General features: G+C 39.0%; 2 protein-coding genes across 4 annotated transcripts; both read right to left on the bottom strand.

Annotated features, from left to right (window-relative positions):
- Window positions 1-734: 734 nt before the first annotated feature.
- LOC146331528 (calcium-binding and coiled-coil domain-containing protein 1-like) lies at window positions 735-9,773 on the bottom strand. Of its 3 annotated transcripts, XM_084732503.1 has the most exons (14): window positions 9,619-9,773; window positions 8,752-8,900; window positions 8,542-8,644; window positions 7,453-7,655; window positions 7,058-7,270; window positions 6,784-6,932; window positions 6,626-6,695; window positions 5,495-5,749; window positions 5,265-5,390; window positions 4,873-4,968; window positions 3,415-3,502; window positions 3,175-3,326; window positions 1,883-1,965; window positions 735-1,484 (listed from the first exon to the last, which is right to left on the bottom strand). In XM_084732503.1, the coding sequence occupies exons 2-14, from the start codon at window positions 8,881-8,883 to the stop codon at window positions 1,457-1,459; spliced, it is 1,698 nt and encodes a 565-aa protein (XP_084588629.1). In that variant the 5' UTR covers window positions 8,884-8,900; window positions 9,619-9,773; the 3' UTR covers window positions 735-1,456. The 3 variants fall into 3 exon arrangements, 1 of the variants encoding a protein (XP_084588629.1); XR_014771659.1 differs by lacking the exon at window positions 1,883-1,965 and having other exon boundaries at window positions 3,175-3,505; window positions 4,843-4,968; XR_014771657.1 differs by lacking the exon at window positions 1,883-1,965 and having other exon boundaries at window positions 3,175-3,502; window positions 4,843-4,968.
- A 1,425-nt stretch (window positions 9,774-11,198) lies between these two features.
- LOC146331527 (single-strand selective monofunctional uracil DNA glycosylase-like) lies at window positions 11,199-13,703 on the bottom strand. Its single transcript, XM_084732488.1, has 2 exons — window positions 13,330-13,703; window positions 11,199-11,876 (listed from the first exon to the last, which is right to left on the bottom strand). The coding sequence occupies exons 1-2, from the start codon at window positions 13,660-13,662 to the stop codon at window positions 11,346-11,348; spliced, it is 864 nt and encodes a 287-aa protein (XP_084588614.1). The 5' UTR covers window positions 13,663-13,703; the 3' UTR covers window positions 11,199-11,345.
- Between the last annotated feature and the right edge of the window lie 1,894 nt (window positions 13,704-15,597).

Here is a 15,597-nt window from a genome sequence, read left to right as displayed (position 1 = left end):
TTCTGAAACCTGTTTCTTTTCTTGAATTTGAGCTGGTGCAATAGATAAGCCATGGAAGAGGTTACAAAGATCTCATCTCTGTAGACAAAATACCAAAGACAGATATTACATTACATTTGGAAAAAAAAAAAAAAAACATTAACAAAAAAATCTATTGAGCTCATCGATGTGAAATATATTCACTCTGTATTGTGTGATCGAGGAGATTACTTTTAAAGCTGGAACCATTTTTATCTCTGTTACATTTTGTTGTTTTTTTTAAACTGATGTCTTACTTATTATAAACGCTGTCTGTGTAGCGTACAAATAACTTCTGTTCATGTTCAGGGATTCAGACACCTTGTGAGTTTTTTTTTTTTAATTGGACTTACAAAATGGCTCTGATACACAAACATACAAAGAAAAACAAAGACTGGGCTTATCTGTCCTTGTTTTTACATTTTTTTTTAACTTTTGCTTATTTGTTGCTTAATGTTTGCTTATTTGTTACTTGTTGTTGTCTTTCTTGTATTTTGATAAAGGCGCTTTTTGTTCTCAGACCTTTCAGAGTCCAGTTGTCATCTTTTTTGTCATCATCACTTTGCACACCCTCGCACAGAAAGTCTTAGGATGGAAACTATTACTAATATTAAGACTTTACCTGAATGCCTTAATAGTCTGCATTATAAGATTGTATAAAAATGGTAAAGATTTCATCACATACCTTCTATTCAAAATACAGACTGCCATCAACATGTATTTATTATTATCTTTTATTAAAGAGCCCTGTCTCTCCAACAGAAGCTCGGATCAATAAACAAAAATATCATATGTTACCTTTCAAGTTCTGCCAGCCTGACCCTGAACTCAACAGGCTGCAGAAGAACATTTCACACTCGTCTGTAACACACACCCACACTATTGACACTGTTTCAGGATTCACACTCACATGCAGAGGTTACAGGCTGATATAATGCCCCCAAAGCAAGACGTAATGTATTAGAGTCAAGCCAATCATGGCATCATTTGACACTTTTCTTAAAACAGATGCAACAAATTTAATGTCTAAACAGTCTAAAGCAAAGTAAAAGATATTCTTGGAAAATTGGTGTCTGTATATGAAAGACTACATGAAATGAGAAGGAAATTGTATTAAAAATTGTATTATTAGCACTTAATGGTTATCCTGTGTTTTTATTAATCCTTAAACAGTAATAAAACCATTAAAACAACTAATAAAAGACAAAATTCTAGACACTTAAGACAAACTGTGCCATGTTTCTTTGAATGCAGGCACTTGTGAGGCAAAATCTCTACACTGTAAATATGACTTGTTTGAAGGCCATTTTCTACATGAACAAACAAAAAAGAAAATAAGCAAAAAAAACAAAAAATGCTACTAGGTCTTTTTATGAACCACGTGAACTTGCACTGCAGTGGTAAACAACCCTCTTGCCATCCATCATCCTTCTTCATGTCACCACATGGGGGAGTCAGCCAGCTCACTGCAGAGAGAGAGAGAAATGACAGTTTATCAGAAACTACTGAGTTCAATAATATAAACAAACAATTTTAGTCAAATAAATAAATACATAAATCCCATGTCTCTGCTCTTGCTGATGTACTGCTTGCTTAACATCAACTTATTTTATTATGGCTGCTATTTTTACTCTTATGGCGATATTGTTTACACTTTTATTTTTACTTTCTAGTGCTCTACGTGACAGAAAAGAAAGTGCCCAGTCAGTGGAGCGACAGCTTTTATGAAACAACAACCAATCTGCCAGCGAGGAGAGTGTGAATGAAGTCATCGTCACAATATTTTAGGAGAGGTGATTCCAGTCATGGAGGCAGACACAACAAGGTTTGCACTGTGTGACTGGTAGAAAGCCAGAACTGTCACCTCAGGATGGGGTCAGTAAGTTCTGGTAGGATCAGGCGCTTCCCTTCACCGTCTCTGTTCTCACAACGCTCCTGCCTCTCATCCTGATTGAACAGACAGAAGCAGAGGTGGATGTAATGTACATGATCAAAATATATGTGTGGGAACCAGTAATGTGGCTCTGTTTTTGTATTCTTTTAACTGAACGTCTAATACGTGTGAGCTGTCATTACCGAAAAGGAAAATACAAAGTACAGCCCTTGGATTAGCATGTATGTATCTTTTATTTCTTCTTATATAATCTGAATCATATTTAAAAATAAAGTTCAATTAATTTTAAACATCCTACTGCTGTGTATTTGTAAAACAAGGCATAATTGCACACGGATAAGAAAACTCATAACTGATTCCTTTTCAGTGGAAACATTTTCTTTTTATTGAGACCATTGTTTACAAGGTAGCAAAATGGGTTCCGTAATCTATAACTCTAACCTAAAATTTATAACACTAATAGACAGGCTATAACATTAATCTATAGTCTGTTATCTTAACCCTAACCTTTAATCTATAACCCTAATCTATAGTGTGTAACACTAATCTATAGTGTGCAACTCTAGTCTGTCGTTTCTAACCCCTTATCCCCTAATCTACTGTCTATAACCCCAATTTATAGTCTATAGTCCTGATCTATAACCCATAAAAGTAATCTATAGTCTGTAAAACTAATATACAGTCTTTATCACTGATCTATAGCCTCCAATCCTAACCTTTAGTCTAGAACCCTAATCTATAGTCTGTAACTCTAATCTATAGTATAAAACATTAATCTATAGTGAACTCTAGTGTATAGTTTGTAATCCCTTATCTATAATCTATAACCATAATAGTCTTTGTAATCTCTGACCTACAGTAAAATGGTCCATAATAGATTACTTGAAAGATCAAAATAACATGTTTCCTAGTCGCACATGTTAAAAATGTATGATTGACATTATATTTTTAAGAAATTCTTTATCCAATTAAGCTGCTGAGCATCAAGGAATAATTTAGTTTGACCATCTTTTAAACAACCCAAGCTGCTCTGTTTCCTCTTTTAAACCTGACTCAGTAGGAATAAGCACACTGTCATCATGACTTCTTTCTACCAGGCAGCATTAAAGCTTTTCTGTTCAACAATGGAGGAAAAACTCAGAGGGCGATGGAGCTTCAGGACTCCTTTGGTAAACTATTTAAATGTTTGCCTGCCCGGGTCTGTTGGCTCTGAATGCAGGTGTTGAACCCTGTTTAGTTTATGTGTGAATAGGAGGGCATACCTGCGTGTCAGGGGCTGGAGTGTCTTCTTTGTTCTGGTCTGTCTCAGGTGGGATCTCAGCTCTGTCGGGCTGTTCCAGGTGAGTGGACAAGAAAAGAGACGCGCTGATCTGGGGGGGAGCGTCCTCGTCATCCTCAGAGGAAGAGCCGGGAGCTGTTTAAATCGGTACAGATGTTTCACTTTGATATTCATTAGTCCATAGAAACAGAGGTGATATGTGCAAAGAGACTTCATTACTTACAGACACATGTAAGAACTTCTCCATTTGATTTAGTTTCTGACACAATGCCCAACCTCTGCTCCAACTGACGGATGTAGCTCACCAGGTCCTGCTGGTGTCCAATTACAAACCCACAGATTTGAAGAAAAGGAAAAAGAAGAAGAACTGAGCTGATTAAGTAAATTTGGGTGGTTTTCAATGTAAGCAGTTAAAATGATAATGTCCTCTCAGGATGTGAATTTATGAAGGTGTTTCTTACTTTTTGTATTTAAAGACTGCTTTTAAAGGCATAATATGTAACATTTCCAAATTAAAATGCCTAAAAATGACTAGATCTATTTGTTCTATATTTTGTTGAATTGTGTAGGCCTACTTAGATTTTACCAAATGTTTACAACAATGTTTAAACACAGAGAAATTTGTAATGTTATTCAAGGTAACGGAGCGTTTCATTTGGTCACTTGCCAATAGCATCATGTCCTCTTTACCCCTCTAGTTGCTATAATTTCCAGGGAAACACCAGGATATGTTACAGAGTGAGGGAGGACGCTGGGGAACACGGCTAAACATAACATGAATAAAACTTCAAGACATTACCACATCCATGGACATGAATTGTGCCTGAACCACATCAGTAGATTTTTATTGGTAATGGTGTTTGTTTCACAGTGAAATCAACAACGCCCATAATCCCATGCTACTTCACAACATCATCAAACTACATCTTTAATTATTGTTTTAATGTGAGGGAGACGCCTAGTGCCATCTAGTGGTGGAAAATACTCACTACAAAGTACTCATTATGCAGAATGGCCAATCTCACAATAATGGATTTTGTTGGACTATAATTATCGATGCATTAAAGTTTAGGGTAAGTGATTCTGGAGAAAGATAGTTGATTGTTGAGTCTCATTGTTTTGTTGAGTGGCTCAGGCTGATTTATGAAATAAAATAACTCAAGTTGTCAAACTAATGTAGCGGTGTAAGAAGTGTAACATCTGAATTATATGGAGCAGAAGAACAAACAAGCAGTAGAAAACAGAAATACTCAAGTTAAGTGTGAGTACCTAAAAGTGGACTTGCAATACTTGAGTAAATGTGTTTAATTACTTTTCTACTATTGACTGTAAATACAAGCCTGAAATCTGGAAACTTCTGACTCAGAATCTTATTTATATGATGAGGACGCTCTGAATCAATGTGCCTTAGGTGCCAAATTGTGTTGGGTGCTTGAACCCTGTTTTACCTGCTTGCATATCTAGTTATTTATTTTTTTCTCATTTCTTAATTTTGTCCATTTTATGTGTATTTTTTGAGCAGATGTAACACTAGCCGCCCTATAAAACATGAGCAATGTGAAAAGGCAAAAGAAGAGGGTTAAACATTTAGGTGAAATTGATACTCAATACTAAATACCCATCTTATTAAAGAAATATAAAAGACTATAACCTAGATATGTGGTCTGGTGTGGCTCCTTGCCTGTTTGTCATCCTGCTTCTGCTCTCTGTCTCTCTGGGCTCTCCTCAGACCGGCCTTCAGCTCCTGCAGCTCGCACTTCGTGTCACTCAGCAGCACCTACAGGGGGCAGCAGCAGCAGCATTTTACTCATCATATCCACCAATCTGACCTGACTTGTCCTCTTTGCTGCTGTTGATCACATCACAGTGAGAGGAAATGTTTACTCACTGTTCATGGAAGCCTTTCTATTTGTGCCAATGTGTGAGTTATAAAAGAACTACGCTGAACTCTGGCATCGTTCTCCAGTTTCTGTCATCTGAGCAGCTGATGATGCAGATTTGTGGCACGCGAGCAGTTATATTTAGAGCTGGATGTGTTTGCGTATCGAATAATGGTGATTGCAATCGACTTACTCGATTGCAGTCTCTCTCACTGACAAGCTCTGCTTCTAGTTTCTCCCTCTCCATCCTCTCCTCCTGGAGCCACTCCTCCTTCCTCTGCACCTCACAGATCACTTCTTGTAATTTCTTTTTATCCATCTGGAATATAAACAAAGAAAAAAAAACAGTGATGAAAAACAGAAAAGAAAGTTTAGCAGCTAAGTCAGGTTGACATAGGGGTCATGCATGTGCTGCATCCTCACTTCTGCTGCATGTTTGTATGCTTCTCTTTCGAGGGCCCAGTTGGCGCGCTCCTCCCTGAGGACCAGGTTCTCCTCAGACAGCTGCAGGGTGAGCTGGGCCACTTGCAGCCGGGCTTGGTGCAGCTCGGTGTGGGTAAGGCCCTGACGGGTGCCCAGCTCCCTCAGCTCTCTGCGCAGGCTCTCGGCTACATGCTCACTAGCCTCCAGACGCTCCTGCAGCCCTTGTACCTCCACCCGAGCGGACTCGTTCTCTGCCTGCAGGGAGACAAGGGTACAGGATGTACAGAAATTGCAAACAACTGAAATAAGGGAAAGAAACATTTTAGCTGTCACAATTCTGGCCTAATAAAACCACAAGAAGAAAAGAAAAAGTGAAAAAAAAAAAAGAAATTCTCAGATTCTACCACTGTGTTAATCCAATTAAAGTGTTCTTACTCCAACTGACAAGCAGAGCTGGTTGATTTAACTTCCTGACTCAAGTGAAAGTGAAAAAATACAGGTTCTGAAATGTACTCAAAGTATAAAAGTAAAACGTTGCCTTCTGAAGGTAATTTTTACCAACTGTTTCTGTGCAAAGCTAAGTGAATGTGACCTTTTGTCCACAGTAGAGTCTCCCTCTCTTGTCTGTCTCATGTTGTCACATCTTTTACATTTTTTTGTCTTGTTATGTTGATTTCACCTTGTTTTGTGTTGCTGTGTCTTCTATGTCCTTTTTCATCCTGTTACATCTAGTTTCAAGCTGGTTAAACTTAAAAATGCAAGATAGATGAACATGCTGAACATAGGTTGGGTAATTAGTTTAAAGTCTTAAAGTTGAAATGTTCAGTCATACTGACAATGCATGTTGCTATACTAAAAATAGCTTTAACTATTTTTTTTTTTACTAAATTCCATGTACAAGAAAAAATCTATATATATATATATGCTATGTGCAAAATGCGTGTGTTGTTAATTTGTCTTGGACTAACTGGACTGTATCAGCTTTATGAACATAAAGTTTCCATATCATTTTGACAGTCCTGAATGTTGATGTGGACTGAAACACTAAAACACTAAAATTTTGTATCATGTCCTCTGTCCCCATCTCTGACCAAGCTATTTATGTTTGACAATAGAAGAAGTAGTGATTACCTGCAGAGACTTTCTCTTTTCTTCATCATGTTTCATTTGACAGGACATTTTCTTCAGTCTCTCCTTCAACCTGTGGTACAAAACAATAGGTTTGTTTTAGGCTCAAAGAATAACAATAGAGAGACGAATATAAATTAGCATCTGTCTCAAACACTTGCCTTTCCATCTCTGTGTTTCCCTCTCTCTCCCTGTCATTCAGGATCTTGAAGTCGTCCTCCAGCTCTTTGATTCGCTGCTGACTCTCAGCTTTTTCAGCCATAAGTCTGCTCAGTTCATAAGTCAGACTTTCCTGACTATATTTCACATCCTTTTAATGATGCAAAGAGAAAAAAAAAATATTTTAGATTCTATTTCACATACAGCTGTTTCTTTAAAACCTATTATTAATCAGTGAAATGTAGTACATGTTGAAAAGCTATGACCTGTCTGTACCTTGTGTTTTCCCTCCACCTTCTTCAGTGTCTGATAGTTTTGTCTCATGGTTTCTCTGAGCTCTGAGATCTCCTCCCTCATCGCGTCCCTTTCACGCTCCCACTCCATCTTTGCTTTTTCTCCGTTCTTTTTCTCGCTCTCCCTCTCCTTCTTTGTTTCGTCCAGGGCCTGCTGGATCTCTGCTTGTTTATTCAAGCACTCCTCCAGACGACTCTGTTCAGAGAGGACAGGGGGTTCGAATCATTTCACACTGGGATTATTTTTAATGGAGGATATTCAAACATTCAGCGTAAAAGGATAGATTATCATGTTTGCGGTTCTACTCAGGTGATTTCAACAGCTACAGCATGCAGGAGCTCCACTGAAGCCACTTTATTGAACCACTTTATTCCCACCTGCAGCAGCTGAGCTCTGGGGATGACAAGGAGCAGCTCCTCCTCTCCGTCCTCCTCATCTCGCTCTGCTTTCAGAGTCTCCAGCTCCTCCAGCGGCTTGGGAGCACAGAAGATGAAGGGACGACTGCGGGCGCAAACCTCTCCATTCTTATCCACATACACAAACTCGTACTCCACGGTACTGGGGCGCGGCAGGAAGAAGGCTGATTAGACATGTAAGAAGGGGAACACAACAAGCTCTCAGTTAAATGACCCACACAAGTTAGCTTGAATTTGACCACATTGACCCTGGTAACTTTTGATTAATACATTAATTCTGTATTATTTGATGTATCAAACGAAAAAAGTTTCATTTAGCTAAAAAGCTTTTTTTTGCTGATCTTCAGAGGTTTAACTTCTCACTGTTGTTTGTGTTTACAGCACAGCAAATGGTGGAAGTAGTCAGACTGTTAATTAACTATACTTTATTGTAGAAAAACTGTCATAAATTATGCATCCAAATTTTCAGTAAAGAATAAAGTTAAAGTACAAGGATATAAGTATCACTTTTTGTAATTAAAGATATCATTATTGACACTATTGTGGTTTTTTTTAACTGTACTACATGTTGACTGTAATTAGTGGTTGCAGACATTAATGGGTATTAATGTGTAAATTATTTTAGGAGTGCAACTAATGATTATTTCCAGTATTGTTTAATCTGTTGGTTATTTTCTAAATTAATTGATTAATCAATTGGTCCATAAAATTTCAGAAAAATAGTGAAATAGTTTCTTAATGTCCAGAGCGATGTCTTTAAATCTAGTCTTGTTTGACAGTCCAAAGATATTCCATTTAGCATGATATAAAAGAGAAAAGCAGGTATATATAACAATAACTTTCTGCCATTTTTGAATGAAAAAAGTACTTTAATGATTAATTTATCATCAGAATTGTTGGGGATTATTTTTCTGATGGTCAGAGGTGCAACAGAGCAGACAGAGCAGTGAAACACTGCACTTCTGCCAAGTGTTTGTAAGAATATCAAGAAGATCCATTGAAATAGAGACTGTATCGTGTTTTTTTTACAGTGTTTGGCTGAATTCTTACCCTGGAAAAGTGTACAACAGTTGACATTGGTGCCCTCAGTGTAGCCTTCAGGAACAAGAGCCCATGTGTATGTATAATACTGTTTCACTGAAGACCAGCCCACCTGCAGCATGATATCAAACACGTGACACAGAACGTATTTTACTACAACAATGATGTTTTTTTTTCTGTTTTACTGTGGGGTCGTGTTGCTAAAGTGGGTGAACGAACCTCAAAAATGCCTATCCAGTCACTGCTGCTCCACTGGTGGTCAGAGGTCAGGCTGTAGTGGCACTCCACTCTGGTCTGGGGGAAGTACAGTTGCCCCACATTTCGAAACACCACAGCGGACTGTTTTTCCATGGTAATGAGAAGCTGTGCTGTTTAGGAAGAAAACAAGGATCCAGTGAAATGTGCTCCAGTTTCAGTCTGGACGAGAACAGCTGATGAAAGGTGATAGGTGACTCGGTTCAGTCAGGAATGCAGCTTGGTCATAACACCAGTCCCTATGGCCCCATAATATGTTTATAAACAACGAGCTCATATACCTACAGAGCACTGAGGTTAAAACATGTCATCTGTAAAAAAATACCAATATTATAGATATAATAGAGGACTGTTTGTAGCTCTGAACACTACTGCATTGTATAGCTGTGTGAGGATGTCGTTTTTTTAAATTATTTGAACAATAAAAATGCCCAGCTACCCACAGGCATCATAAATTATCACAAAATCCTACTGAAACACAGTTTTTAGAATTAGTTATTGATAAAAAAAAAAAACCCCAAATTAATAACTCTGTGTCATATCCCAATACTGCTTTTTCCATGTCTTATTTTCTAATCCTAAAAAACACAAAAATGACATCATAACTGTGCCTGTGAACTGTGAATTTTATGCTCAGTTTGACAATTTGACAAGTACTAATTACTCTGAAATGTGTGCTTTTAATAAAAATATATTCATCCTTAACAGATGTATCAAGCCTTTTATTGGTCTAATTGCTATAATTAATAACGTAATTATTCATGGCTGTCTAAAAACAATAATTTCATGCTCAATAAATTGCCAAATTTTGTGTTGTTAATATTTTCTTACCTTATTCTGCTAGAAAATTTAAGGGATGTCTTTTCTGTCACCTCATGGAGGACAGAGCTGTGCATCAATCTGTAGAAAATGATGAGCAATCTTGTCAGCTGCAGGAGTTTCACAACATCTCCTGAACCATGTGGACTCCCCAAGTAAAATTAGTGATGCCGGGGGCTCATGGGAGATGTAGTTCATGTGTACGCAGCTCATCAAAAGGCAAAGCAGTGTTGCACTTCAACTCCCATTACAGGGCGGTGTTATAGGATACAGGATCTGCTGCTGGTGGTTATTTCGCATTGCAATTCTAAGTAGTGGCAGTGGAGGGGGAGGAAGGGGAGGGTGACTCTGTGCTGAGGCTAAATATTTCTCTCAAGTGAACCCAATGTCCTGAAATCAGCAAAAGGTATAAAAACAGCAGGATCTGCACTTTAACAAAAAGACATTAACAACATGATGCAACTCATTTTTTGACTGTGTGAGACATTTATGAGGGAAATTCCTGCTTTTATTTCAAACTGCTGTGGAAATACTGAAACAGATATAGGACTCATGAATTTTAAACCATATTTTGTGTAAAATAAATGAGCTATTTTCATGTTTCATCATTTGGATACAGCAAATACACAGCTATAGTCTGTAAGTTTGATTATTACTGTCAAACTGACTGTGATTGCGCAAGAATTGTGGTCCCACTTGTGAACACTTGATGGCAGTGCAATTTTATTAGAAACACATTCAACAAGTGATTCCCAAGTTTTGGGATTCACATGGTCAAAAGTAAATCCGAAGTCACAGACAGAACTCTGAACATGACTGTGGCCTGAAAACAAGTTTTACATTAGTGTACTACAACTGTAAAATAAATTAATGCAGGTGCTGAACACTGTGATGACAAGTGGTGTACACGACATCCCTGTGTTATGTTAAAAGTTTTTAACAACTCCTTTCAAGTTTGGTACTATTTTAATAAATTACTTTCTGCATGACGTCTTATCCCTCAGCGGAGCCTCTGCACCAGGGAAAACTTTGCTCTTTGTGGCATTGGTGGAAAATGTGATTCAAGTTCCTGTTTGCACATGTGGGCAGCAATAACTGCTGAGAGAAGCAACTTTCAAAGGTCTCTACTCATTTTGTTCATATCTCAGTCGAATTCAGTGATGTTTTCAGCTCTCACATGTAGAATAAGAAACCACAGAGGTTGACAAAAATTTGTTGGTGTTGTTGAAAAATCAAATATAAACTGCTTTTGACAGAGTCTCTTTTTTCACTGCAGAAAACTCGATGTTTTACAAAATCACTATGATGCACTGATCACCAACAGAATATTTTATCATGTTTCACTGTTACAGATCATGAATACAAACTTACACACATATACAAAACATCTTATACTTACATTAGTGTACAGATAAAATTGCCCTGTGTACACTGATCTGTCAAGAAATACAAAGGCAGTCAAGTCTTTACAGAGGAAGATGTGCAGCTGTGAACAGATGTGTTTGCAGCTTTAGTTATGACAGAGGGAGAAGGCATTAGTGTTTTTCAAACTCTCTTTGGGCTGTTTGCTGCCGAGTTTCTCACACACTGAACTGTGAGGAGAATTTTGAGTCTATACTTTTAAGCAGTACATTGAACCATCAATCATATTACACACTGTCTTTGTTAGAGTTATCCATTCTTCAGAGGGAGTGCACGCCATCCAGCTATAAGGCGAGTGTCAGAGGAGGAGGATTTGCTCACACATTGCTCAGCAGTGACATGACACCGAGTTCTGTCAGCCTGGCTTTGGTCACCTCCTCCCAGCCCTTATTGGCCAGTGGGTTCCTGGGTGATGGATGCATGATGCCCTCGACTTTCACATCTACATTTGCGGCATTCAGAGCTCGCCGCGCCCGCTGCTCTGCCACCTTGCCAACCCCGATCACCATGGAGACGCCCAGTGCCACCACCGCCTGGCACAGTGCGATGTCACAGAGGGCCAGGAGTTTTTGACATTCAGCTCGAGGCAGCTCAGGGGGGGTTAAATTCTTCCCGCTGACACTCATGAAAATGAGCGGGCACAGATTGTGCACAAAGCAGTGCCTGAAGAACAGCGCTGGTTCACCACACAGCTTCCTGAAGAAGCCCCAGAAACGTGCACCGCTCACTTCACTCTGAGGGCAGGCAAGTCCTGTGATCTTTCGCTTCGGATGCTCGTCAGGAGGATGACCGACCTCCCCTGTGATCTTCAGCCAATCAACAACTGACTTCACTTCACCAAAGGGGACCTGCACAGAGAAAGTAAATCATTTCAGCTTTTCTGAACACATCAGAGGCACAACATTGAGAGTTACTGTTGTGAAAACAAAAATTAAATTGATTTTAACAAGTCAGAAAAACAACTTTGTCACAGATAACCAGCATAGCAACATCTAATGAGAAAAACTGGGGAAATATAGCTTAAGCTGGGTGTAAGTAATATATTTCATGGCCAAATTTAATCCATCATGGGGGATCTGAGACAAAAATGAGCTGTTGACCACAAAGGCATGGTCGCTCACAATAGGACAGCTACTTAAGACAGATAATAATGAAGGATCCACCTTCCTTAAGGCTAGAGCTAAATATTTAATCAAAATATTATTGAGATGACAACATGGCCAATATCTAGATTGCAGTAGCTGCCAAAATATTTCAGTCACCCCCTGGTGGCTGGCTGCAGTGTAGGTCATAAATCCCGTCCTCCACATTTTCACAGATAGAACGTGGGCCAAACTAAACATCAAAGAAAACATCCAACTAACTGATTAATTACTGTTTTTTGTCATTTTAGAAAGTTCTAATCATGCTGGTGTTTATTCAAGTGTTCATTTCTCTGATCAGTTTGGTTTCAGTTAGACCCTGGTTTCAAATGACGTCACCAGCACAAGATGGCAATAAGTGAAGATGTGTTTTCCACCTCTATTTAAAGTTGTCACAACACGCCATCATAAATGAAGCATCGTGGTGATACAGAGATGCCCCGACCTACAAATCATATACATTATCCAGATGTAAGGAAGGAAGGTTTGTCTGGTACAGGCCCAAATAACTGTCACATAATTTTATATAATTTAATCTTTTTTTTATTATTCATTTCAGTGAAAATGAAATGCAAAAATTACCATTCCCACTAAAATTGGAACTCATATCACAATCACAATATCTGTTACTTTTTGCAAATTGTTCAGCACTATATGAAGCCTTTCATTTTGGTTGATAATGTTTTTAGTGGAGCATATTTCAAAATAAAATTCCAATCAATCACAACACCATCTGATACACAATGAATACGGGGCTTTCAGGACCCCTGGCGGTCTGGGGGCCCAAGGAATCTGTCTGCCTTGCCTTGTTTGTAATTTAGAGTAATATCACTGTCAATTCACTTCATTTTATGATAAAATACAAAGAACAAAATGAAAACGAAAAAAGCGCAGGCTCGCACGTAGACATCAACAACGAGAAAACATTAAAATATTGAAGATATGACAAACTGATGTCATATTTTCAGGAAAGACGAAGACAGCTCCTGCTGATATTAAGGTTTCTTGTTGTTGTTTGGGTTGGCTTCCGCATTCATAGCCAATGAGCAAAGACCATCAGTGCGTAATCACTGCGTTACCACTGCCTTATCCACAGTCCTGTACCAGTTTAACATGCTGAACGAAGCAAAATGCACATCTGTATGAAAGCAGAGCTCACCCCTGTCTGTGCCATGCCGAAAGGTCCTGGATTCATGCCTAAGAACAGGATCCTCTGTCCCCCCTGACAATACTTATTCACGTAGCACTGGTGTGTGTCCCAGGCGTACTCCAGCGGGTTGTAGATGTACCGGACAGGTTCGCTGAAGCTGAGCGTCCGGAGGTGGATGTTCAGCTCCAGCTCAATCTGCAGAAACCTGGAGGAGGGGGTCGGGCTGACCTCCGGTACCAGCTGAACTCCCCGCTGCTCCTCCGACTCACACAAAGGCTTCGTCTCCCGGTCACCTCCTGCAGCGAGCTGAGCCTCGTCTGCACATGTTTTGTCATCTGACATGTTTTATCCTAACCGTATAAAACGAGTGCCGATTTATCAGATAAAAACGTTGCATTAACGTTCTGACGGATTATTTAAAGTTTTTGACCTTAATAACGTACCGTGCCGGAGTCCTTTTGAGATAAACATGAACTTCTTCTGTTTTCTTCCTCTGCATCTTCCTGTGTTTGTCATCTGGCCACATTCAGAGCGGCTGCTGCCCCCTACAGCAGCACGCCTGTCATTACATTTAATTATCCCTGTGGAAACGTGGGTCAGGGCTAAAAACACGAATACAAGAAAAGGAGAGAGGGAGGAAAAAATGAGAAAAAATGGAAATAATGTACCATCAGTCCATATGACTGACTGTATTTGTCTAATAAATAATTAGCTTTAATTGCCTTTTTGTTCTTAAGATCTCTTAACGTGGTGCCAAATTGATGCAGTTCTTGATTTAAAAAAACACAAATTTGTTTGGAGTCCGTCTGGCTCTTCTTGCAAAAGGGAAAATTTCCCACTAATACAAGTAAGTGCAAAAGCACAGTATCTTCAAATAACCATGTGAGCAAAATATAAACAAAAACAAGACACAGCTACTAAATTAAGATGATTAACACAATGGAGGACCCATTCTTACCCCTAGCAATTTTGCAATTTACCAAAACCAAATGACATGCTGCAAACCTGGGACTTTTGGGGTTTGGAGTCCCAGAGCATTTTTCCAACCTTGCCAAGTTGGTAATCAAGCCCTGTTATCTTCTACTAATGATCACTGGGCATGTCTGCAGGCTTGTCCTAATGTCCCTAACTACATGTTGACATATGATAGTTATGATCCATCCATATCCAAAACATCCCAGTGCTAGAAGAAATGATCCATCTACTCCATCAACTGGGAAATGTAAATTCTGGATGTCAGCACTGATGTGTAAAGTAAAAATGGATGAAGGATTCACATTTGTGCAACATATCAATATTAGTGGCGTATCTTTTTATGTTGTCATGTTTTTTGTTTTGTTGTTATTTCCAATTGAATGAAGTACAAAGACAAGCTATTTAATGTTCAAAATGAGTAACTGTATTGTTTATTGTAAATATATACTCATTCTGTATGTGATGCCTGCAACATGTTCTATGTCGGTCTGTGTTGTGACAGGAACTTGGTTACCGCTGTGTTACATCACCTTTTTCTTTTGACAACACTCAGTAAGGTTTTGGGAATTGAGGACGCTGATTGTTGAAGTTTTGAAAGTGAAATACTTTCCTATTCTTGCTTGATATACAACTTCCGTTACTAAACAGTCTGGGTTTCTGTTGTATTTTGTGCTTCATAACGCACCACACATTTTTACCGGGAGACAGGTCAGTCTATTACTTGAACTCTTTTCAATATGAAGCTACACCTTTCTAGCTCATGGACAATGTGTCTTGGCATAATCTTTCTGAAACAAGCAGGGATGTCCTTGAAGAAGACGTTGTCTGGATGGCAGCATACATTGCTCCACAACTGGTTTGTAATTTTCAGCATCAGTAGTGGATTCACAGATTCTCATGTTTCCCATGATGCTATGGGCACCAACACCTCCCCAGACCATCACTGACGCTGGGTTTTGAAGTTAGTGCTGGTAACAGACCACAGCAGTTTTCTACTTTGCATCAGTTCATCTCCAGAGAAGTCTGCAGCGCTTCTGGATGCTGTTGACGTGGGTTTCCATTTGCATGATGGTCTTAACTTGCATTTATGGACGCAGCGACAAATTTTGTTTACTGACAACAGTTTTCGGAAGTGTTCCTTCACTATGTAGCATCCTTTATATAAACATATTTTTAATGCCATTTTTGTGATCCAGCACCAGAACCACTGAGCCCAGGAATTTTTTGTAACACTATGCCACCTGAGGGGTCAAGGGTCACAGGCATTCAATCTTTGTTTTCAACCTTGTCTCCTCGTGCAGC

The sequence above is a fragment of the Lutjanus erythropterus genome, chromosome 2 (assembly GCF_056507025.1).
Source record: "Lutjanus erythropterus isolate fLutEry1 chromosome 2, fLutEry1.hap2, whole genome shotgun sequence".
Taxonomy (NCBI): domain Eukaryota; kingdom Metazoa; phylum Chordata; class Actinopteri; order Lutjaniformes; family Lutjanidae; genus Lutjanus; species Lutjanus erythropterus.
This window is presented reverse-complemented; position numbering and strand designations above follow the sequence as displayed.